The 24,571-nt window shown below is 42.9% G+C and overlaps 2 protein-coding genes across 4 annotated transcripts in view; one reads left to right on the top strand and one right to left on the bottom strand.

Annotated features, from left to right (window-relative positions):
• Positions 1-21,243, bottom strand: part of POLR1D (RNA polymerase I and III subunit D) — a 43,155-nt gene extending 21,912 nt beyond the window's left edge. Inside the window, exon 1 of one of the 2 annotated variants that reach the window (XM_070578728.1) lies at positions 21,098-21,243. Coding sequence is in view for 1 of the 2 variants with exons in the window: in XM_070578727.1 (XP_070434828.1) it covers positions 20,391-20,416 (26 nt within the window). In the remaining variant the exon portion in view is untranslated. Of the gene's footprint in view, positions 1-20,390; positions 20,617-21,097 lie in introns of those variants that run through there. The other variant, XM_070578727.1, reaches the window with a different exon arrangement.
• A 561-nt stretch (positions 21,244-21,804) lies between these two features.
• Positions 21,805-24,571, top strand: part of LNX2 (ligand of numb-protein X 2) — a 77,689-nt gene continuing 74,922 nt past the window's right edge. Inside the window, exon 1 of one of the 2 annotated variants that reach the window (XM_070578726.1) lies at positions 21,805-22,058. The gene's annotated coding sequence lies outside the window, so the exon portion shown is untranslated. The remainder of the gene's footprint in view (positions 22,059-24,571) is intronic. The other variant, XM_070578724.1, reaches the window with a different exon arrangement.

Raw genomic sequence — 24,571 nt, 5'->3', positions numbered from 1 at the left:
AATACTTCTGCGGCTCAAATCCTTCCTGTCTGATAAGGCAGGATCAGCTCCAAAGTCAACAGTGGTGCAACCCACCAATCTCCAGGTATTCAACAATTTCCTCTCATTCAAGGATGAAGGTCAAAACATGAGGAGGGTGTTTCCTGGGTTATGAATTGCGCTGAGCACCAGACCCCTAGCGACAGAGGGATCTATGCATGTTTGTGATACATGGGGCTGCCCTTCTTGCCCAGATTCAAGGAAATTCTCCTTTAAATATTGATATAATAAGCACTTAATACACATCACTGAGGATATGATGAAAAATAACAATAGCAACAATACCTATAGACCATGGATCTTACACTTAATCCTCATAACTCCTCTAGATAACTGCTCGTAGATAAAAAAATAAGAAGAAAATAAGGAAAAGTCAAGAACCTTATCAAGGCCACAAAAGCCAGTAAGTGTTGGGGCAGGGATGTGAACCCAGGCAGTTGACCCTAAGGCCCAGGATCTTAGTGAACCCTTACACTACAGCTGTATTGAAAGGCAGGATTCCAGCCTTCGAGCATCTCAGTCTAGTGAGAGGGAGACAAGTGAAGGGATGGCAGCACTATTTTCCTGTACTTATTTGTATTCAGGGCAAGAACTGCTGTAGTGAAGCAACACTCTAGTCCCTTCACTGAGCCTCCGACATTCTCAAATGTCCACAGCTACACATTTGTAGGTCACCTCTGAGGGTGGGTTATTATTAAAGAGAAATGACTTCTTCAGTTAATATGTGGGGTGATTCTTACTAGTTTAGCTCTTGGAGGGAACCTTATTTCTCAGTTCTTAAGATACTTTACCATAGGAATGACTTCAAAATGAAATAAGCTCATTTTCAAAATAGTATTTCTACAAGGATTTATTCTTAAATCCTGATTAAGAAGCCACACACAGAAAATACAGTGATTCATTTTCAGTTCATATTAGAAGATCTAATTAAATGTGCCACGGTAAATTTTATGTAAGTTATGAATAAAAGCATCTTTTACTAGAAAAACTTTGTGGAGGTGGAGTGGGGATGGTGGAGAATTAACTTAGAAAATATTAAACTCTAAACAGAGAAGCCCGTGAATTATAACATTCCAGGAACAGCATATCTTTTTGACAGGTCAATTGTTAAGTTTAAAAATATAGCTATGCCAGGGCTGGCCTGGTGACATAGTGGTTGAGTTTGTGAGCTCTGCTTCACAGCCTGGGGTTCGCGGGTTTGGAGGCTGGGCACGGACCAACATACTGCTCATCAAGCCATGGTGTGGCGGCATCCCACATACAAAAGAGAGGAAGACTGGCACAGATGTTAGCTCTACGACAACCTTCCTCAAGCAAAAAGAGGAAGATTGGCAACAGACGTTAGCTCAGGGCCAATTTTCAAAAAAAAAAAAAAAAAAAAAAAAATATATATATATATATATATATATATATATATACGGCTGTGTCCTACTGAAATATTAGTTGGGAGAAATAAACCCAGACAAAGAAGATAAGGTAAGAATAATTACTGAGCTCTTTTACTCAATGAAAGCATTTTGTTATCTCTTTAAGAGAACAGACGCTTTAGGAACAAAATTGATGAAAAGAAAACTGCAAGAAAAAAAGGGTTAACATCTAGAAGGACGGGGGTGGAAGGGAGCCAATATCAGAGCAAAGAAAACTCACATGGCAGCTGCCTGAATTCAGGAAAGGATAGGAAAACATGGCAGAAGACTAAAAAAGCAGAAATATAAAATTCAAACTCTCACCAAATAGCCTTTCAAAGTGCAAAAAGGAAAAAAAAAATCACAACTGTACAAAAGAAAATATTACAGTGGAAAGCCTCTAAAGTTTGCCTCTATAGCTTTCTTTAATGAGGGTTGAAGTTTGGCATACTGTCCTTTGATAAACACACTACATACCAGAAAAACTGTCTCACCAAAAGCATGGTCTGTAAATCACTCTCTTTATCCTAAAAGAGCTTTATTTCATACCAGTAATCTGCAGTTCTCTGCAGACAGTCTTAAACAACGCTTCAGAGTTCTTGGATCTCAGCCCCGAGGACAGCCTATTCAGCACAACGTCTGGCCATCCTGCAGAAGCTATTTCCTTCAGTTGTGTCAAGGCTGCAGAAATCTGCTGGAAAACAAGCTGTCCACCCCTTGTAGATCTCAGTGTCTGATTCATCAAATGATTATAAGCTATACTTAGAGCTAAGAGACAAGGAATGGAAAAAATGGAGATAGAAAGCTCCAGAATGCGTAGCTTTTCTAATCAATTCATGCTCTTTAAAAACTGTTTTCATTTTTAAATACACATAGAAACTAGTCTCTTGAAAGTGCTATTTCAAGATAAATAATTTACTTATCAACTGAATCAAGCAATTTTTAACCCAAGAAGAAAACATACTGATACTTCTAATTCTCGGAAGTTGACCAATACACAAGATGGGAGGAAGAGAAAGTCTGCCTTCCACAGCCACCACCATAGCTCCAACGATTGCGCGGGGCCTCTTAGTGCAAGGCGGAGGCTGCCTAAGAGGCAAGAGGGGATTGAAACACCAGTGAGACAGTGGGTGCAGCCCACTCCAGAGCAGGTGCGTCCCTCCTTCCGAGTGACTGCCAGCCTCGGCCTCCCTTTGACCACCAGGTGCTCTCTGTCTTTCACACTCTAGGTATTATTTTGAGAGATCCGGTAGCTTCCCCAACAAAAGTAGCAAGGAGAGTCTCTGAAAAAATAGTACATATCCACACAGACAGTATTTTCTATATCAGTAATTAAGTACAAGAATCTACCATATAAAAATAATTTACTGAAACCAATCAGTAAAGTCTCGACTCTACAAGCCCTCCAGTGTCAAGTTTCAAGTTGTCTTTCAGGTGCTAATTTATATCAACAATGAATATAAGTAGGACAAGGCAATTTTTAATCTCATTTTCCAATTTAAAAAAATCTTGTTAATACACATACAAGTGTTTTGGAGAAAAACTCTATATTTCTCTAACATAGCAGCTAATGGAAGTGAACAGTTACACAAACACAAACCTAATTTTGGGAGTAGTGTCCCTTTGAGGAAAACGTTTATAAAAGTTCAAAGTACTGAACTTAGATGGCTCACTGAACAAGTCAGCCAAATCTGCAAACTGCGCAAATAAGGTTTTTTTTTAATTTTATTTTTTTTATTAATGTTATGATAGATTACAACCTTGTGAGATTTCAGTTGTACATTACGCAAATAAGGTTTTACGTTTACTTATAAAGACCCCAGAGATGCTTCCCTCGAAGCCGGCAGAAGCTGTAGAGCTCTGGTGCAATGCAAACACATTCTGACAGATGCTAAACTCAACAGCGCAGAAGCGACCGCTAGAAAGGCCGCAGAGATAACCGAGGGTAGCAACCAGCACATGGGGACCAACTGCCACAGGAGAAAAGCCTAAAGCGTGGAAAATTCCATTACTGATTAATCCAATCTTTAAGTTTATATCAAACATACAAACAACATATCAATGGCCAAAAGAAAGAATCCATAGAGAGTGATACAATTGGTGATTCTGGCATCAGAAACCAGCTGCAAGACAATGAAGAACTAGCAAACTGAAGTGGCACTTTATTATTCAGACTTATAAATTACTTACCTGTGATGACAGAACCCAGAGGGGAACATGAAAGCACGTTCTGGAGCAAACGCTGCACTACGAGTTTTACAACATAGCAAAAAACTTAAACACGATCTTCTCCTGTCCCTTTCTTATTGCTATGCTTTAAATAGCTGCACATATTAGAACCATCTTGTCTACGAGTGAAATACAATCCATCCTCAGGGATGGAACAGCAGCTGCAGTTTAACTGAATGGAGCAATGCTAATGAAGAGTTTAGAACTGTGTTAAAAATGGAAAAGGTACCCAACTGAGACTGCAGGGGGAATTCTGAAAGAGACAAATTATGCTGATTATCCAAACAGCATAATTTGGCCTGCTCCCAAGGTTTGCTATACTCTTATGCTTACAAAAAGGGACACTGCGTTTTTGATACAAATGCTCAGGACTATACTTTCACATCTCATTTGAAATAGCAAATCCCTAAATTCACAATTCTCCCTTAGCATTTGCTTGATAGTGGGCCATATAGTAAATTTCTATATTAACTCCTACATACTCAGTGTTTTCAGGGAGGCCTCAAATCCAAGTATTTACAAGGCTCTTTTTACTATAATATGCAAGGAAAGAAACCAAAATGTATTAAAATGCTCAGGTAAAGATCCATTAAATACAATACTGTATTATGAAATGTAAGGTAGAAGTTCCCCAAATATTAGAGTTAGAGGTCATATAGTTTATCGTATAAAGCCAAGGAAATCACAATTTAGAGAGGTTAACAACTTGCCTAAAAGTAAATAGTTACCTGGCTTCCTTTTTGAAATTTAACTCAAAATCATCAGTATTTCTTTTTTCCCCTCAGAACCTAGCATGGCATGTTTCAGTCATCCTGGGGAGGAATTATGAGGGGACAGACTATAATTACGAAATTTTAGCCAGGGCACATGACCTTCAGAGAACAACACTCAAAGACCAGCACTAACACTACCCCAGCGCTCCGGTGTGTCTGTAACTGCGTTCTGAAACAAGGACCAGAAGCTAGCTCCAGCCAGCAACGGTTTACAGGAAACTTGGTCCTGGCTGAATTCAGGAGGAGCGCAACTGGAACTCACTCGCCTGGAAAATGCTTCTTGAAGTAATTTGCTGTGATTGCTTAATCATATAAAAATGAAAATCTATATAAAATTACCTAACTTATTAACTTCAAAGCATGATAGATCAAAAACTTTGAATCTGGAAACCAAGTTTCATGCTGGAAAAGAGTGGTAGAATGGGAGCCAGCTCCGCCAGCCAACTGGGTGCTCTCGGGCAAGTTTCGCACCTTATCCAAGTATGTTTCCTCTCAGGAAAACGAGATTCAGCCCTAGCTCACAGATGCGCAGCGAGGACTGAAAAGATGAGGCGCGTAAAGGGCTTTCTCTGTAGTGATGTTTCTGGGGAAGGACAATGTGGTTCACTTAGGTATCTGAATTGACGAAACACAACACTTTTTTAATCTCAATATCTCCTTCTTTCATTTATATTCTGTAAAGAAAAGCTTCCAGAATGTTAATTCGAGGGATTATTTATTGGCCCAACTAATATAAAGGAAATTCTATCTTCCTATGGTAAGTCAGAGGAAATTTCTTGTGTACAATGTATTTGATATCAAAATAATCCCCCTGCTTGACAGAGCTAAGCCAGTCCTCTATGAAGCGGAGTGAGATTTTAAAGGGCTGACAGGCAGACGGCAGAGACCCAGTGGGAACAGAGTTACCTCAAATGGCTATGACCTATGAAATACATGATCAGAAACAAATTATACAAAAGCCCCCTATCTCATATGTACAAAAAGAAACCCAGTGGTTCTGGTTCTTCAGCTTTTCAAGCAGTTCATTGCTTTCATTCTTGAAATAGATCTACTCCATGCAAAGTGGCAGCTGGGTAATTTTTCAATGAACGTGAGCAACGCTGGGACACACTCTGGATAGTTCAAGCTTCAGAGAAGAATTTCTTACCTGATAAATCCAGACTGAGTAGAATTACCCAATAATTGTTCTATCTTTTTACATTCCCTATCACATCTCCTGATGCTTTGCAAAGAGAGATTATGCAGTTCTCACTTTCTAGGTTTCAAAAAAGGACATGTTCAAGTCACCAACAAGAAGATGAGAAAGCAGGGGCCGGCTGGTGGCATAGTGGTTAAGTTCACACGCTCCACTTTCACGGCCCAGGGTTTGAAGGTTCGGATCCCAGGGGGGACCTACATACCGCTCGTCAAGCCATGCTGTGGTGGTATCCCACACACAAAACAGAGGAAGATTGGCACAGATGTTAGCTCAGGGCCACTCTTCCACAAGCAAAAAAAGAAAGATTGGCTACAGGTGTTAGCTCAGGGCCAATCTACCTCACCAAAAAACAACAACAAAGAAAATGAGAAAGCAGCCACAATAGAGTGGAAAAGGCTGAGTCCCAGTTTTGCCACTTACCAGTTCGGTGATCTTGTGATTTTTGGTTACAGAACCTGTAAAATGAAGATATTTCCACTACCCTTTCAAAGTTTTTATGAGGATCAAATACAATTATACATACAGGTATTTTGTAACTATAAAGCACTGAACAAATGTATTATTATTATTATTTTCTTGTTGTTGTTGTTGAGGAAGACTCACCCTGAGCTGACATCTGTTGCCAATTTTCCTTTTTGCTTGAGGAAGATTGTTGCTGAGCTAACATCTGTGCCAGTCTTCTACTTTGTATGTGGGACACCACCACAGTGTGGTTTGATGAGCATTGTATAGATCCACACCCAGGGTCCAAACCCGTGAACCCTGGGCCACTGAAGTGGAGTATGCGAACTTAACCATATGCCACTGGGCTGGCCCCTGTGACGCATTATCTTAAGAAATTTTTAAAAATGGTTATATAATATAGGTAGTTGTATATCTGTGTTAACTAAAACACACAAATATTATATAATAGTGTCTATCATGTGCATAGTGATTAATAGCATAATATATTATCTCACTGACCCTCAGAAGAACCCTTCAAGTTATATCCTTTTTATTTGTTAGGCAACTAAGGCTTTGGGAGGCTGACATATCCAAAGTTAGCCAGTAAGAGGGACACCTGATTCTAACCTAGATCTTTCTGACTCCATATCCAGAGCCCGTCCAAGTAACACACACCCTTATTTTATTCTATCCATGAAGATGTTTTCTACATTTTGAGAATGATCAAGTGCTGCTTTGGTACCACGTAGATTAAAAAGTTAAAATGAACATTTTAAAGATTTAAAGATTTTAAACATTTAAAGATAATGCCAATGAAGTTTAATAATATGGAAAATGATATTTTCATGAACCAAGTATTAGTCAACCCATATCTGGGTTCTTCACCAGATACTCTCTAACTCATTCACTCTTTTCATGGTTGAGATTTATAAAAAGCAGCCCATTTCCAACAAGTTTCAGCCTGAACTTAGAAATAAACAAGGATTACTAGTCAACGGTTTTGTGTCTCAAACTGAACTCTTTGGAGCATATGCTCCAGCAAAGTTTTGTTATCTTCATCTGCACCTGAAGGAGGGAACACAGGCAACATCACCGACATTAACAGCTGAGCCTAAGGAGTCAGGTAGTCTTGGGTTCCTATGCACTTAGTAGTCACATAACCCTAGGCTGGTTACTTAACTTCTCCAGGCCTCAGTTTCCTTTTCTAAAAATGGGAAAAACACTGTCTACCTTAAAGGAGGATTAAACTGGTTTGCCCACTTGGCTAGGCGAATCAGTTTTCTTACTTTACAGTCACAGCTACGTGTCTGTTAGGCCATCCGCATTTGGTTAGGAATAAGCCTAGTAGGCTTCCTCATGTCCTGGCTTGTTCTGAAGCACAGTGCTCTCAGACAGGGACCAACTTATTAGAACAGGAAAATAAAAAGGGAACCCTTGGCTTGCTTGCTACAAGTCTGGGCAGCAGGCAGTGACACACCTGTAGGCTGACAATTCTAACAACACACATTTTCAGCAGAATAGTTTCTATCATAAGGCCCTAGAATCTCCAATTTTTTCCATCCATTTAAGGACAAAGTATAATCTTTGCCATGTAAACAAATAAACAAAAAACAGGAAAAAAACTGTAGAACCAAGTCTGGAAGGCTTAGATTACAAGGTCTGACACAGAACATAAATCCAACTCATTTACTTCAACAGAGAACATGATGATTGTGCTGTGTATTCTTTCTCTTCAGAGAATGAGATGATAATTGACACTTACATCCCCAATTTTATATTAATCACTTTTAAATAAAAACCCTGTTAAGTATTCTAAGCGCCAGGATTTATGCTAAAGTATGCAGAACAGAGTAAGCAAGCAAACCAGGATCTGAAATAATTTTCAATGAGGAATCTCAATGATATGTGTGATCCTTAACCTAAAATCGGAGATCCAATTAAAATTTATTCTGAGATGCCACATAATTTACCAAGTATGGTGGTGAGAAATTAAGAGTTGTGGACCAAATGCTCATAAGGATCCAAGGGAAAACTGGAAGTCTGTTCATCTTATTGCGGACCTAATGTGATAAAAATGGCACAACAGGCATCAAATTATAGAATGCTCTATTTCTTTGTTTTGGCCTTGTGATATTGTGATTTATTATAAGAAATAAATATTTGGTCTTCAAACTGTTCCAGGAATAGAGCTAAAATCCTTGGAATTTCCTAATTGATGAGAGCAATAAAGGTGTCTTTACTTTGATCATGAGGTGACTTTTAGAAAGCCCTTAGGTAACCTAAGGGTGGGGGCTGCTTGCCAGGAGAACTAACCATGTGATTAGAAGGTTGACCTCTGGGGAGAGGAGAGGGGCTGGAGATTGAGTTGAATCAACAATGGCTGATGGTTTAATCAATCATGCCTGTCACAAAGCCTCCATAAAAACCCAAAAGGCAGGGTTCGGAGAGCTTCCGGGTTGGTGAACACGTGGAGATGTGGAGCAAGAGAGCATGGAAACTCCATGCCCTGATTCACACACCTTGCCCTATGATCTCTTCATCTGGCTATTGTAAAGGACGCATCCTTTATAATAAACTGATAAACATAAATGAATGTTTCTCTGAGTTCTGTGAGCTGCTCTACCAAATTAATTGAACCCGGTGAAAGGGTCATGGGAACTTCCAATTTATAGCCAGTATGTGAGAAGCACAGGTAACAATCTGGACTTGCAACTGGCTTCTGAAGGGGCCGGGGGGAGGGTGGGGAGTGGGTATCTTGGGGGACTGAGCCCAAAAACAGTGAGATCTGCCATCATCTCCAGGCAGCTGTGTCATCAGAATTGAATTGAGTTTAATCGCTTGGTGATGTTGGAAAACATACTGGAAGCCTTTATGTACTATCAGGGCATATAAAGTTTAGGATTTCTGACAATTTTCTACCAAAGGAAGGGAAAGTCCCTTTTCAATGGCAAAATAAAACCTAAACAACACTACATCAGTTCACCCTATTAGATTTTACTTTTTGAAATATTATTGATCTGTGAACCCCTCAAATCTGAAACCATGCAGTAGGTATAGAAAGTAGAGCAGGTGCTCACAAAACCAACAGTGGCTGCATTGGTGATCAGTTCTCACTAACGTGAGATGCAACGCTCACTTGCAGTCAAATTTGGCTTTCCAGATCCAAAGTGCTACCTTCTTGGATGTGTATAAACAACATGCCCAACTATTCTTAGCTCAGGTGACCTCTCTGGACTCACCTACCACCTGGTGGATCCATCTGTAAGATTCACTCAGGTCCTACTGTGCACGCTACTCCCTCGGCACTCTACCTTTGCCTGCTCTGGTCATGACCACCTTTTTGCCTTAATGAACACCTAGGTCTGTCTGTCTCGCCGCTGACAGTCCCAGCCTGTTGTTGTCTACATGTGACAGACTATGGAGCCAAAGATGTAGAACCACAAATTTGTGTTTTTCAACTCAAAAGCTTATAAAATAGTCATTTTCAGCCTTTCAAATTCAAATTCAGCTCTTAGGCTATTCAGTGAAAAAAACAGAGTCTATCTTCTATTCATTCATACGATAAATATTTTTTGAACACCTACTATGGCCAGACCCTGCTGGGGGGTAGATCCATCAGTGAACATTCAAACAAAGATCTCTTCCCTCATGGAGCTTTTGTTATAGTGTGTGTTGGCGGGGAGGGAGAGGAATAGACGATATAAAATAAATGCAATAAATAGGTAAATTTTATATATGTTATAAGGTTATAAGTGCTATATAAAAAAATACTGCAGGGTAAGGGTGTTGGGGCAGGGGCTACAATTTTAAACAAGGTGGATGAGTTACAAGAAATGGCACCTTTCCTTCAGGAGTTCAATAATACACAGCTCTTTGGTCCAACCCAAGTGCAAACTGTGTGAAGGCAGGAACCAAATGAGATTCATCTTTGCATCCGTACTACCTGGAACAAGGCAGAACTTTTAAAATAGCTGCTGGAAAAAAAAATGCATGTATTCTGAATTTTCCCAAAGCAATGCTACTTGTAATAAACGGCTAAGATGGATCAGACAGCTGGTCAGGAAGTGGATGTAGTATTTGACATTAACAAAACAGCATACCTTAGAATCATATCCTTTGAATTCTACCTTATGGTACCCAAAGCTATAATCCTACAACTTGTGCTCCACTAGAATTCTGTGGGGACAAGATCCCCAAGGATAATCAACATCGCCCTTCCATATTGCTCCTGCCGCAAAATAAAAATGTCCTTTGATCAGCTTCAAGTGGGAGATATGCCACCTCTTATTTTAGACCAATAGGAGAAAGATAACAAATGTAACACAGGATAAAGGTGTTAAGGATGGCAGTATCAAAGGCTATTGAGGATGGAGAGAAGACATAAATGAAATAGATTATAAAGTATAACCACCTTTATTGGGGCTATGATGCTCATGACTTCAGCTCTTCTTTCCATTAAGGCCACATGCTTCCTTGCCTCATTCAAGAATTTTTTTTCTTCTTGAGGCTTGTTACTGTGGTGGCTCTATGATTATACAAGTGTCAGCTGCTGAGTGTACAAAATAATGTCATTACAAATCATCAGTCCTTCTCTGCAGGTTTTCCTCCCTGTTGCAGCAGTGATACCCAGACGCTGACACTCAATCATGCACACATTCACTCATTCACTGAATATATATTAATGAAAGCCTACTGGGTGCCTGGCATGATCTTAAGTGCTGGGTATACAGAGGCAAAGAAGGAGAAAGCCCTTGCCCTCAGGGAGCCTATATTCAAGTGAAGTTAGACACTAAGCAGATAAACACATAATATAATGTCAGTTAACAATGAGTACTATGAAGAATGAAGCAAGGTGAGGAGACAGAAAATGAGGGAGGGTTGTCTGCAGGTGCACATGCTATTTTAAAGAAGGCAGTTGCGGTGGGCACCCTCTAAGATGGACCCCGACCTCCTGATAGTTACACCCTCGTATAACCCTTCCCCTTTGGTGTGCGCTGGACTTCCTGACTCACTTCTAACAAACAGAAAAGGGCAGCAGTGATGGGATGCCACTTTGGAGATTAGGGTATAAAAAGACTGTGGCTTCCCTCTTGAGTTCTCTCTTTCCTGGATCTCTTGCTCTCAGGGAAGCCAGATGTCACGGAATGAGGCAGTCCCATGTGAGTAAGCTTGGAAGTGAGTCATCCCCTACTCAAGTCTTGAGACGACTGCAGCCCAGATGACAGCCTGATTGCAGGCTGGTGAGAGACCCTGAGTCAGATTCATCCAGCTAAGCTCCAACCAGACTCCTGATCCACAGAAACTGTGAAAAACGTTGTTTGTTTTCAGCCGCTGTTTTAGGACAATTTGTTATGTGGCAATGGATAACTAAGACAGTCGTCAAGGATGGTCTCTCTGAATAAATGAATCAGAAAGAAAACAAGCCATGTGAAGATTTAGGGGAAGAGAATCTAGGCTCTGAACCAGGAACAGGCCAGGCATATACGAAAGAAGGGAGAAGGCCAGTATGGCAGACAGTCACAGGTGAGGACGTGGAAACATAGACAGGTACCTGTTGGTGCAAGCTAGCTTTGAGGACTCCCATGGATAATGAGACATAACCAATACTACAAAGGCCACTATTCTAACCACCACTAATTGGCTTAAACAATAACTATATAACAACAATAACAGTAACAGCTAATAGAGTATTTAAGTGCACTAAGAATTGTGTTAAGTGCTTTATTTCATTTATTCTTCACAATAACCCTATGAAGTAAGTATTATTAGCCCAATTTTACAGATAAGGGAGCTGAGGCTCAGAAAGGTTAAGGTACTCTCCACACTCACAAGTTAGGAAGTGGTGGAGCTGACATTTAAACCAAGTCCTCTGATTTCAGAGTCCTTACCCTTCACCTCTACACAATACTGTCTTGAAAGAGAAGCTGCTAGAAAGCAAGCCTCTTTCACCCTTGAAAAAGAAAAAAATAAAAGAACCCCAAAAAAACCTAAACCTCAAACTGTTGTTCAAGCCAACTAGTCCAGTCTCTGTCCGATTAGATGCTCCAGGCAGTTTGATTTTTCCTTGGAGCCCCTTTAACAGATTTGGTTGAGGCATTATCTACAATTTTTCTGAGGTTTGACCCAAGTCAGCATGGTAAATTTAGAAAAGCACACAGGTGGCTTTTCTTTTTGACATATATTAAGTGACTTGCATAACAAATATGGAATTTACTGAGGATTAGTATTATTAGATAAAATATCAATATATTCTATTTTACGCAATTTTATGCTTAGCTGACCCAGCTTGAACCCTGGCTTCCTATCAACCCTCAGCTACCTGGCACCAAACCAGGCATCCATCTGTTACGGAACTTGCTTTTCCTTCCTCCTTAGCCTTTGTCTTGAAACTTGGGGAAGATTATGAATGTTCCACCAGAATCTTAATTTCTTTGTGAGAAAAGGAAAAACACAATGTATTTATCTTTGATTTGTATCTATATTCTATTCATAGGAATGCTATTTTAAAATATCTTTCTTAAAAGCAATGGCTTTAGCAGACGGATGACCTGCCACACAGGGGTCCACAAATTTATATTATAGTGCTGCCTTGGGCTAGAGGAAACAAAAAAATAACAGAGGCTACTAAGGTTCTTTGTTTTCAAGTTTTCACCTAGAATATGAATGAAACCAGCTCGCTCGGCACAACTGATAGTATAACAAGATTAATAGTTAACACTGATAGAGAACATACTATATGGGCCAGATACTGTCCTAAGCAATCTGAATATATTATCTAATAGTTATAACATCCCTATTTGGTGAGTATTATTATTATCCTAATTTTACAGATAAAGCAATTCAGGCACAAAGAGGTCAAAGAGTTAGTCAAGGTCACATAGCTAAGAAGTGTAGAGCCAAGACCAAGACCAAGACCCAGGCAGTGTGACTCCAACAGTATAATCTGGGAACTCCTCTGCTACGCTCCCTCACCGCTGTGTAGCCTGCAAGGATGTGCAGGAGCCCGAGCACGTCAACTTCCGCTTCTAAGAAAGATCTCCTTCTCAAAAATACAAAAAAAAGCCCCCATTAAAATCAGCTCCCTTAATACACGTACATATAGGAGCCAATCTAAAACTCCTACAATATCCTACTGTTCCACAGTAACTCAATATTCTTTACTATAATTATTAGGTAAATACATTTTATAATATAAATTGATAGGCATATAAATTTAGGCACTAATAAAAAACACAATGCTGAAAGTTTATTCCTTTAAAAACGTTCATAATTTTGCTTTTTCATTGCTGAATAATCTAAATTCATCTTTTAGGAAATGCTGGGGATATTTTTATTTATCCCTGGTCTAACACTCTGCTCACATGTCACTCCTCAGAAAGGCCTTCCTTAACCACTCAGTCTCTCAGTGCCTTCTTACCCCCTTCCTTCTTTTACTTCCCATTTGCATCACTACCTTAAATTACATTCTATATTATGCATGTTTCTTTATTTTCTATCTCTGCCATTAGAAAATAAACTGCATGTGGGTCAACTTGTTCCCTGCTGTACGCCTCGTACCTAAACTCTGTCTGCACATAGTATGTGCTCAATAATATTTATGGAATGAATCAACAAATGAAATGTTCCCTTTGAGGACAGCAACTTCACGAGGGCAGACGACAGCAGCAAGAGCCAGTCAGCTCACTACCCTGACCTCCTCTGCCCACCACCAATTTTCACATCTGTAGCCCTGGATTCACATCCTTGTTAAAGACGTGAATTCTGACATGGGTGAGGGAAAGAAGTTAAAGGTGGTTGCACCCACTGACTCCTATTAGCAAGACAGGTTGGGGAGGAGAGGAGATGTAAATGCTGCCATACTGGTTTTGGTTGTGAGGGAGTGGTAGGAAAACAAAGGGGTAAAAGACATGGATATGGGGCCATTTTCGACCCTTCTCTCACCTTTACCCCTACATAGAATCTGTCTCTGAGTATTTTAATTCTTTTTATCAGTTTTTTTGTATTTATCCTTTTACCTCCACTCCTACAACTACACCCTCCTTACACTATACCTGGACTGTTACAAATGCCCCCTAACTCATGGCTGCCTTCCAATGTTTCCTTCCACTCATCCATTCCGCATAGGCATGAGACAAAAAAACTTGTGGCATTCCCTAGCTCAAGAATCTTTAATGGCTCCTTTACACTGCGAAAGAGGAAACCATTTATCCTGGAACACTGTATTAATTTTACAAGTTGGCCAACTTCAATACTCCACAAGTTACCGGAGGGCAGACTGTGTCTGTCTTGTTTGCTGTCTCCAGTGCCTAGGACAGTGGCTGGCAAGAGCCAGTGCTCAGGGAACAGTCATTGCCTCAATAGTGTCTCACTCATTCCACTCTGTGTTCAGTACAATATTCTACCCTGCATATTATGGCATTTCATCATAAATATGATGTTTCTTTCTCATGTGTACAAATCTTGTCTGCCCTCTCCAAACCACATAAGGTTTTTTAGGACAGACTCACATTATACCCTTTTATCTCCACCATTTCTCAGGACTGTGTCACCACTAGGTACCTATTTGCTATATACAGAACCAATAATCCAAGTTTGCAAAGAATTTCATTATGAAAAAAAATACAGATCACACAGTAACTGTACTGGGAAAATTTATACAGTTTCAAATAGTGAAAGAAAAACCAACATTAAGAATTTGAGCAGGGGGCTGGCTCCGTGGCCGAGTGGTTAAGTTCACGTGCTCCGCTGCGGCGGCCCAGGGTTCGGATCCTGGGCGCGGACATGGCACCGCTCATCAGGCCACGCTGAGGTGGCGTCCCACATCCCACAACTAGAAGGACCGGCAACTAAGATATACAACTGTGTAGAGGGGGGTTGGGGGAGATAAAGCAGGAAAAAAAAAAAAAAAACATTGGCAACAGTTGTTAGCCCAGGTGCCAATCCTTAAAAGAAAAAAAAAAAGAGGAAGATTGGAAACAGTTGTTAGCCCAGGTGCCAATCTTAAAAAAAAAAAAAAAAACTCAAGAGGAGAAGGAAAGAATATTAAAAAAAAGAAAAAAAAAAGAATTTGAGCATAGGGACCGGCCCCGTGGCGTAGTGGTTAAGTCTGGCATGCTTCACTCCAGCAGCCCAGGTTCTGGCAGAGATGTTACCTCAGGGCCAACATCCCTCACCAAAAAAAAAAAAATGTGAGCACAAAAGGGCTGGATTTGGGGTCTTCATAAGTATTTGAAAGCAGATTGGTGAATTTGGGTAAACTTCCTAGGAGCCCAGTTTGAGCAATATTACAAAGATTGTCTCTTTTAAGTATGCTAACCAAAAAAGATGACTTTTGTCTAGTGATCTGGAGATTATCTACAATCTTAATAACATGTTTAAGGGAAACAAAAAGAAAGGTGGGGAATGGTGCGCCAGAGAACTTGATATGCTTCCCTGTTTCTCAAAATGCAAGACACTCTTCGGGTCTGAATGGTGCTGAATGGACCACTTTTTATGTAGACACCTTTTGATTGCTGGAGCTATTGTAAGCACCTGTGTCTTATACCAATTAGTTAGAGCACTTACATGTTACAGCTATACACAATTTATAAATAGTTTGTAAAGTGCTTTGAAAATGGAAAGCGCTAGCCAAGTACTCAAATTATTATATATTAAAAGCCTTTGGTATATAATCATTTTATTTAATAACTGTCTCTTTAGAAGGCATAGTACTTTATAGCTGAACAGAATTCCTGATCTTGAAGCATTAATATTAGAGTGAAATGCCATTAGAAAGCAAATCAGAAATACTGATCAGTTTTTTCAGTTTATATAAATATGATTCATATCTATCTCCTTCATCCTTCCCTTAGATTCCTACAAATTTCATGCAAAGATTCCTTCCACATACATGTGACTCTGTTATCCTGCCTGCCCTGCCCTCAGTTTTTTCCTTTCACCCATCTGCCTTCTGAAGGTGGTTGGTTTGAACCTGTGAGTTTATGGCTACCCTAAACAGATTCAAGACAGCACGCCACATGATCAGTGGTGACAAAACCTTTTAGGAGCAATAAAGCCATGAGATGCAGTGGGTGGTCACCAGTGGGTGCATTTCCCATATGTACTGTTATTAATTACTTTCATTCTACACCTCTATGTCCACTAATCGAAATTTGCTTTCATCTCCTGACAGGTCTTGGCTCAGAGGTATTCAACTCCATTAAATAATCTTGTTTACTATGCTCATAGGAATACTCATAGGCAAACTTTTAGAAGAGGCAAAGAAGTTTTTGATCCTTTCCTCCTATCCCTTTAGGGCCTCCTTAGATCTTCAAATGCTAATTTCACTACGCTGACACTGGTTTTCTAGAATCTCTACCACCCTAGGAGAATAGTCCCTATGCTTACCCCATGACTTTGATCTTCCTCATCCTCGCTCCCACTTAAATTTAGCTCTCCAGTGCCCTACAGTATATTTTCTTTATTGGAAAACTCAAACTAAGCCACTCTCTTGTACAATGAGTGTTAATGTTTAGTCTTCTTAGGCACTAAACTAACGCTGCCCACTGCCAAATGACCTCCCTGTTTAACTCCAGTTGACATTTCTCCATCCTCATGTGACTCATTCAACATCACTCCCCCCTTTGAAAGCCTTGGCTTCCATAACTTGACTTCCTACAGACTTTCTTACCACCTCACTGGTTGTTCCTTTTTTACCCACCAGTTAAATATGGAGCTTGCCTACAGCTTGTTCTTGGGCCCACTTCTTTGTCACACCTCAGTTTTTATGGATTTACATCTTTATGGCAAGAGCTCACAAAGCTTATCTCTAGCTTAAATCTCATTCATGGCCTCCAACTCATATAGCTACTGTCCACTACGTTCAAATTGGAACTTTTTTCACCTTCTCCACCTCCCAATCTATTTTCCCCTTTAAGCTTCCCATTTCAGTAATTTGGCCCCCAACCTAGGTAGGAGTCATCTTTCTGTTTCCTCAGCTTCCAATTCCTGGCATCTATCAATTCTGTACCAGTTTGGTTCTAAAATCTATCTCAAGTCCACCTTCTTTTCTCCATCACAAGCTTACTGCCCTTCCAGACAGCGTCAACTCTTACAGTTTCTCTGTTTCTGTTCTGGGCACGCTATAATCCATTCCCCCAAACTGTAATCAAATTATTCAGATGTCATTCCCATTGTACTTAAAATCCTAACTCCTTACCACCCCAGCTCTTCTTCCCATCAAACCCATAGGATAGGCCCTTGTCCCCCTTGCTTACCACGTTACAGACATACATATCTTCTTTCAATTCCCTTAATTCCTCAAAATACTAGATTTCTGCTTCAGGATCTTTGCACATGCTATTCCCCCAGAATGATTTCTCTCTCCTTTTGGCATAGCTAGCTCCTTCTCTTCCTGTCACCTCTGGAGGAACTTCCTTGACTTCCATACCCAAAGCAGATTTCTCTTTCATGTTTTCTCTCTTGATCCTGTAATTGTTTTTTTCACAGAATTACAACTTTAAAAAAAATTTCACTCCCATTACAATGTATGCTCCATGTGAACAAGACCTGGGTCTCATCTACTAGCATATCTATTTCAGGGCCTGGTATATACTAAGTGCTCAATAAATAGTGAAATACATTTATCTAAAGAGTTGACTGAATGTAGGAAATGTGGGTTCTATGGCAAGCTAATAGAAGACGTCTGATTTCAGTGACTAAAAGGCTACATGCCCTAACTACCTATGGATTCATCTAGTATTTACTAATCATCCAGTGCCTGTCAGGCATGGTGCTGCAAGTTAGTATAGTGGGTACACAACATAAGCACTAACAATAGCATAGTAAATCCAAGACCAGGAAACAGAGCATAATGAAAGCACATACAAGTACCCAAACTAGGGTAGAAGTCTGACATATAAGTTCTTACCTAGACTAGAGTATGGCAGGAGGAAGACTGTTCCAGGAAGAAATAAACAAAGGCCCCAAAGCACAGAGCACTTGGGGGTGGGGTGCTCAGGTTCAAAGGCCGACAGATATTAGGGTGAATTAGGAGTCAAGTTGGGGTAGAACAGGTATGAAAGACAGCTGAAGAGGTAAATAGGACAGCTCTTAGATGTGATTCACCAATATTTTAAGTTTTCCAAAAAAATCATTTTCCCCACATGGAATTTTCCTTTCCCCTTTCCTTACTTTTTCTCAAATACTGCTTTTTTTGTGTAACCCTGGGCTATACTTAGATATCTACCTAAGGACTGAAAATGTTATCTGGTCTTCCCAGTTTTCTCCTACTTAAATATTAAATATTTTATTAGTGTCCTGAAATTAAAGCAGTAAACTAGTATCTATTCTGTAAATGCTACCACAAAAATGGAGCCTGATTCCACCAAAAACTCTATGTGAAACCAGAATTCTCACAATTCTTTCAAATTATTCCCTACCCTTGCCCAATCTACCACTCATAGCACAGGATGTGATTCTCCCAGGAATTACTAGAAAATATCCAGCAAGAAGCCAAGTCCTCCCACCACTCCCAGCTTTGTTTCCGTCTTCCCTTTTTTTAAACCAACCACAGTCTATCTGGGGTCATGCTCTATTGCATCTCTCCCTCTCCCCCAATTACAGCCACGAATGCATATTCCTTCTAATTCCCTTGATCAAAGTCCTTGTCGAGGCCCCTCATTTTCTCATAGTTTCCTTTCAATGGTGGTTCAATTAAAAGAAAGAAAGAAGAAAAAAACCCGAAACAGTCAACCTTGAGGACCAAGGAACAGAAACCACTCAAATTAGTTTAAATAAAAGAGGGAATTTATTAGAAGAATACAAAGGTTCTTGCAGGGATTCCATCAGCAGTAACAGATCAATAGCTAGAAGCACAACTTTCTGAAGGACAGATCATGATGTAATCACAAACTTCTACTTTTGAGTTTTGCATGATCACGAGGAGAATATCCTAGAGGTCAGTCCTCCCTGCAGCGTGCATAAGCGACTAGAATGTGGGTTTATTTCTGCTTTGCTTTTTGATCCTTATATTCCTTTATGCTGGCCTCAAACTTGTCAAGCACATGTTGGCAGACATTCATGAGCTCATTCAGGCCTCTCTGAAACGGCTCAACAGCTGGAAGAGTACCTCGAGTCTGAATGCGTAAATTAATTTTGCTCTCTGAAGGATGGGTTGTAGTATAACCACAAAATTCCACTTCCGGGTTCTTCATGATCATGTAACGAAGAGAATTTCCTAGGGTATGGTCCTCCTCGTGCAATACAAATGTCACACAGTGTCTATCTGTTCCAGCTGCCTGGACCATTTCCAGGGCTGTCTTCCTTTCGCCTTCAGCCATTGAGGTCTTCAATCCAGATATTTTTCTACACACATATTTTTTATAAAAATGAGATCATACTGAACATGGTTTTGTTAACTAGCTTTTTTTAATTTACTATTTCACAACTGCAACACATTATTACTCTAATGCACTTCAAATACAGAGAACTATTAGCATTAGCCCCTTATTTTCCTGCCTCCACACAGTCTACCAACAATATTTAATTTATTGCCTCCAGTTTCTCCCTACTCCATTTGACCGTCCACATGGCCACAAGGGGAGTCTCCTTAAAACACAAACTTAAATGTTTGCTAAAATATTCTTTTGGTAGAGTCATAAGAAAGAGAGAGGATTAGAATAGGGTGGGTCCCACTAGAGGACGAAAAGGGACTTGAGAGACATATAAAAACATTGATTATTATAAAAATAGTACAGATTATCAATATGCAGGCCCACTACGGCTTCCATTTGCAGGAGGTAAGGAAACTAGAACGGAAAGTCTACGAAGAGTCAATCCAGCAGGAGGGAGAAAGATCTCAGCGCACAGAGCGGCTTCATTAGCAGTCTGCACAGAGGAGGCACTTGGGCCGCAGTTACAGGGAATTAGGCCCGACTGAGCACACCGATGCCACCACTCAGGGAACAGCGGCCTGGTGCGTAATTTTACACTTTAGCTTTATTTACTCTTGCTGTTCTAACTGGGAGTGGGCAACGTGGGGACTTAAACTCTGGTCTCACAACTTGTCGTCCCTCCGTGGTATCTCGTGTACTGAGCGTCTGTATTCCAACACATCCACGTCTCCTCCCCTCTCTTCCCAGTCGGGGCCCCTCTCCCCGCCCAGGCGCCCACTTCTCTCTCCCCCACTGCCCTCCCAGCCAGGCCCTCGCCAGCCAGGCCGCGCCGCGGAGGCGGAGGCCTCGGCCGGCCGCAGGCCCCTCGGCCACCGGCTCCCGGTGCAGGGCGCGGCCCGCTCCTCCCGCCCGCCTCCTCGGCCGTTACCTCTCCAGCTCCTGGTCCTCTTCCATCGCGGGGGGGCGGCTTCCGGGATCCTCAGGTGGTGCTGGCGGACCGGAGGCTCTGCCCCATATCACGAAACGTGCGGGCAAAGCAGGAAGGAAGGAACAACCGACGGAAGGAGCCGCGGACGGAAGGACGGGGGAGGAGCCGCAGCGGCGCGGCGAGGCCCAGCCACTGGGCGGGGCGGGGCGGCTCCACCCGAGGCCCCGCCCACAGGCCCCGCCCCTGGCGCGAGGAGGGCGGGGCGAGGCCCGAGCCGCTCACCTGGCGCTCCGGCAGCAGGGCCGCCCGCAGAGCTAGCGGGGAGAGGCGGGCCCGGGCTCCCGCCGCACCCCGAGGCTGAGGCGCGCCTGTGGGCGCCCTAGCTCAGCCCTCGGCACCTTGCCCCAGGTGATGGCGAAGGGGGCGGGGCCTCACCTGCCGACCCCAAATCACCTTCCTTCTTGGGGCCGGATTCAGGTCTCTTTCAGACTTGCTGTTAGACCCGTGGGGAATGGTGTTACTGCCAGGCGGGACTCCAACCCTGGAGGGGGCTTTCATGGGACAATAGGCTTAAACTATAGTTGATCAATACACCTTGATGAATTTCACAACAGAATAGGATGGTTTGAGCCGGTATTGGTCTCATCCGGGGTCTTGCAGCTAGCTGCACATTTCAACTGGGTCAAAGGACAAGCGTTTGTCTTTACCTTTTGGGGGAGGAGTGAGAGTTTGGAAGGAGGCTGTTTTTCCCTCCATCCTTTTCTCCCAGGATCTTTTCTACTCCCGAAGTACGTCCTCCCTCGCTTTGGACTTCCTCTTCCCCTTACGCTTTCGGCTTCTTCAACCTCCTCACCTGCGGAACCTCGCGCTCACCTTTGTTCCCAGGTGCCGCTGCCCCCGCCTCGGCAACCTTTCACCACCCAGACTCGCCCTCCGCCCTCTTTCCTTCTTGCTCCTCCATACTGCTCCTCTCTCCGTCCCCTCAGGTGTTCTTTGCTAATAACCCCTCTCCCTTCCTCGCTCTCCAGCTCCCCTCGCCTCCCGCACCCAGTCAGCCCCTGTCCCTACCACCCCACTCCGGCTGTCCTCTCGCCCAACACACCTACACTTCTGCTTTCCTCCGCCACCTGTTCTCCTTCCACCCCGCCTCCCCTGATGTTCACTGCCTCCCCTAGCTGTTCCACTCTCTTCGCGGGGGTCGGCGGTGAGCGTAGACACTTCTCGAGCGTGTCTTCTGCGGGGAAATCAGGCGAGCGGCGGCGACACCCGGGAGAGGGTGGGGGAGGGCAGGCGGCGAGAGGCGGAGTGGGCTCACTCTAACCCGGGAGTGACGGCCCGTCCTGGCCCGCCCGCTGAGCGCCCGGATAGGCGGAGCCGCCCTCTGGCCCGCCCATTTCCCGCCCTGTGCTGCCGCCTATTGGCCCAGGTGCGTGTCGGGTTGGGCGGCTGGGCCCCGGCGCTCGCCCCCGGGAAGGCAGCAGGGGCGGTTGAGAAGTGAAGTCTTGGCCAGAGTTTGCTTCTTGCCAGGAAATCCGCGGCGGCGGCGGCTAGTCCTTGCGGATCGGAGGCCGGCCCGCTCCGGGCTCCCACGGCGGGCCGCAGCTAGCCGAGCTGCGCCGGGCGGCGGCGCCGGGAGCCGGGCGCGCCCCGGGCGGCCGCGCTCTCCCGGTGAGTAACTTTGCCCTGCCCGCCGCGCTGCGCGCCCGCTCGCCGGCGCCGCCTCAGGTGCGGGCGTCGGTGGGGTGTGGGGCAGCGCCGCGCCCGGGGCGGCGGCCCGAGCGGCGCCCCCGCCGTCCTCCGCGGCTCTCCTCCTCGCACGCTGGGCTGCGGGGAACGTGGACCTGGGTGGGTGCTGGCCGCGCCGGCCCGGGCAGGAAGGGACGGGCTGCCCTGCGCCCGGTGCTCGCCGCCCGGCAGGCGCCCGGAGAGGCGGGCGGCCCCTGGCTGTTCCCACTTGGTGGTTCCGGCCACTGTGTCGCTGATCTTTGCGTCGTTTGCTTTTTTAAGGAGGGGAGAGGTGGGGATGAGTTTCCTGTGTGTCTCTTGTCGTGAGTGAGAGAGTCACCAGCTGCCTTCCATCGGATCTTGTGCCCCTGGAAATGAAGAGGAGAGATCGTCCCTCCTTGCCAGCCTGTTGCCTAGGAATTCTCACCTTTCCCTTTAGGCTGGAGAGGGTGGGAGAGAGATTTCACATCTTCAAGGGGGTAATTTCAAAATATGGACCCTGATTCGGAAGCGGTTGCTCACAAAGCACCATTCAGGAAATAGATCGCTCGGTTTTCAAAGCTTTATGCCATGTTTTAGACGAAGGACTTTTGACTTTTATGTAGTGTTTTTTCTGATATTTCAATTTACATTTAAGGTTACTAGTCAAGACGTTCGTATCTGCCAGGAGCTACCGTACATTCATGCATGGGCTTAACTGTATAGATGTTTCTTTTTAAATCACAGAAGACAGACACGAAGTTGAGTAAAAAGCAGTGGCACTTCTGGAGGAGGAAACAGTTGTGAGCTCCAGTTTATTGGAACTGCCTTCACTTGAAGAATTTCACATTCTTGCAGCAGCAGTACTTATTTGTAAATTGGCCTTCGTCCCAGGACAGATTTTGATTTTTTTTTCTTGCATATACTGTGACGCAGCACTGAAGAAGTTGGATCTCAGATCAATTTTATTCACTTTGATAGATTTGATTCTTATCCCCACAGCCCTTTGGAAAGTGGACTTTGATCTAGTATCCTTTTGGGCCTGTCAAAGCTTTGTTGAGCCATGAATAACAAAGTTTTGCCTTTTTAGCTTATCCAAGTCTCCCACGTGATTTTTTTCCCATAGGGGTAAAATGTAGGCCAAATCGGAACCAAAGTAGAATAACACTACTTTTAATTTGGTCCACTTGTGTGTTAACATTCCTATTCTGTATCTTGTTCCTTTTCTTTTCTCATCAAGTTAGAAGTTTTTCATTATTTATTCAGCAAGTGATAGAATGTCTACTGCATGCCAAGCACTGATGGCAGGGGTCAGCCCTTGCCCTGAAGTTGCTCGAAGTCTTACTGGGAAGCTGATCCATACCTCTGTTCGTCTAGCTCCCTCAAAGAAATTTGAGCAAAGTGCTGTGGGAACTTAACAGAGAGAGCATTTCTGCCTGGAGTTTGTTAGAGGAGGCCTCACATAGGCACTCACTCTTCAAATTGGTGTGGGATTTTCCAGGTACATTCTAGACAAAGAGACTAACATAGAGGTTGTTGCATCTTGAGATCTGCATATAGTTACTCTGGCTGAAGGACACAGTGTGTGGGGTTGGAGCGGTAGTCAGGGGCTGGTGTGGTATTCATTTCAGAGCACTTAGCACTCTGCCTTGCTTCTAGTAGGCACTCAAATATTTATTGAACTGACTTAAAGAGAAACATAAGGGTTTTGTATGCCAAGTTAAGAGAATGTTGTGATATTATTTGCATTCCAGAGGGATATTTGTGACAGTCTGGAGGGTGATGGGGGGTCCAGATGGGAGGTAGGGAGACAAAGTAAGAGCTTTGGTATTATAGGGGTTAAGTGCTCAGGCTTCTCGATTCACACTTTCTGAGTTTGAATCTGGCTCCATCACTTATTATATAACCTCTTTCTTCCTTGGGTTTTTCATTTCATAGGGTTTGGGGGATAAAACTTGAAAAAAACAGGTATGTTACTTAGAATAGTGCTTGTTGCATAGTAAGGCCTTGGTAGATACTAGTTCTCTGTGAAGGCAGTGGAAGTAGTGATGATGTGGCCTTTAGGAGGTATAATAGATTGGACTAGGTAAGTGACTAGATATGATTAAGGAGAGAGGGATAATGCTTAGGTTTTTTGACTTGAGGCATTGGAGTGTACTGGTTAAGCTGGCTGTGGAGTTAGAATAGGGGTTGAATTCCATCACTTACCCTTAGAATTACTGTCCTGACTGAGCTTTGGTTTTCTAACATTTGGGATATGATCATAGTACCTGTCTAGTTGGGTTTGAGGATCAAATGAAATCACGAATGTAATGCCCTTGGCGGAGTACCTAGCACATTACAAGTGCTCAGTAAATATTAGCTGTTCCTTTAGTGATGATAACGTTAATGAGCTAGTGGGATGTTGGAAGATATGAGAAGGGCAGTTAAAAATGAGGAGTAGGAAAAGGAAGATAATTCGTTTTGGAGCAACCCAA

This window comes from Equus przewalskii, chromosome 16 (genome assembly GCF_037783145.1).
Source record: "Equus przewalskii isolate Varuska chromosome 16, EquPr2, whole genome shotgun sequence".
NCBI classification, from domain to species: Eukaryota; Metazoa; Chordata; class Mammalia; order Perissodactyla; family Equidae; genus Equus; species Equus przewalskii.
This window is presented reverse-complemented; position numbering and strand designations above follow the sequence as displayed.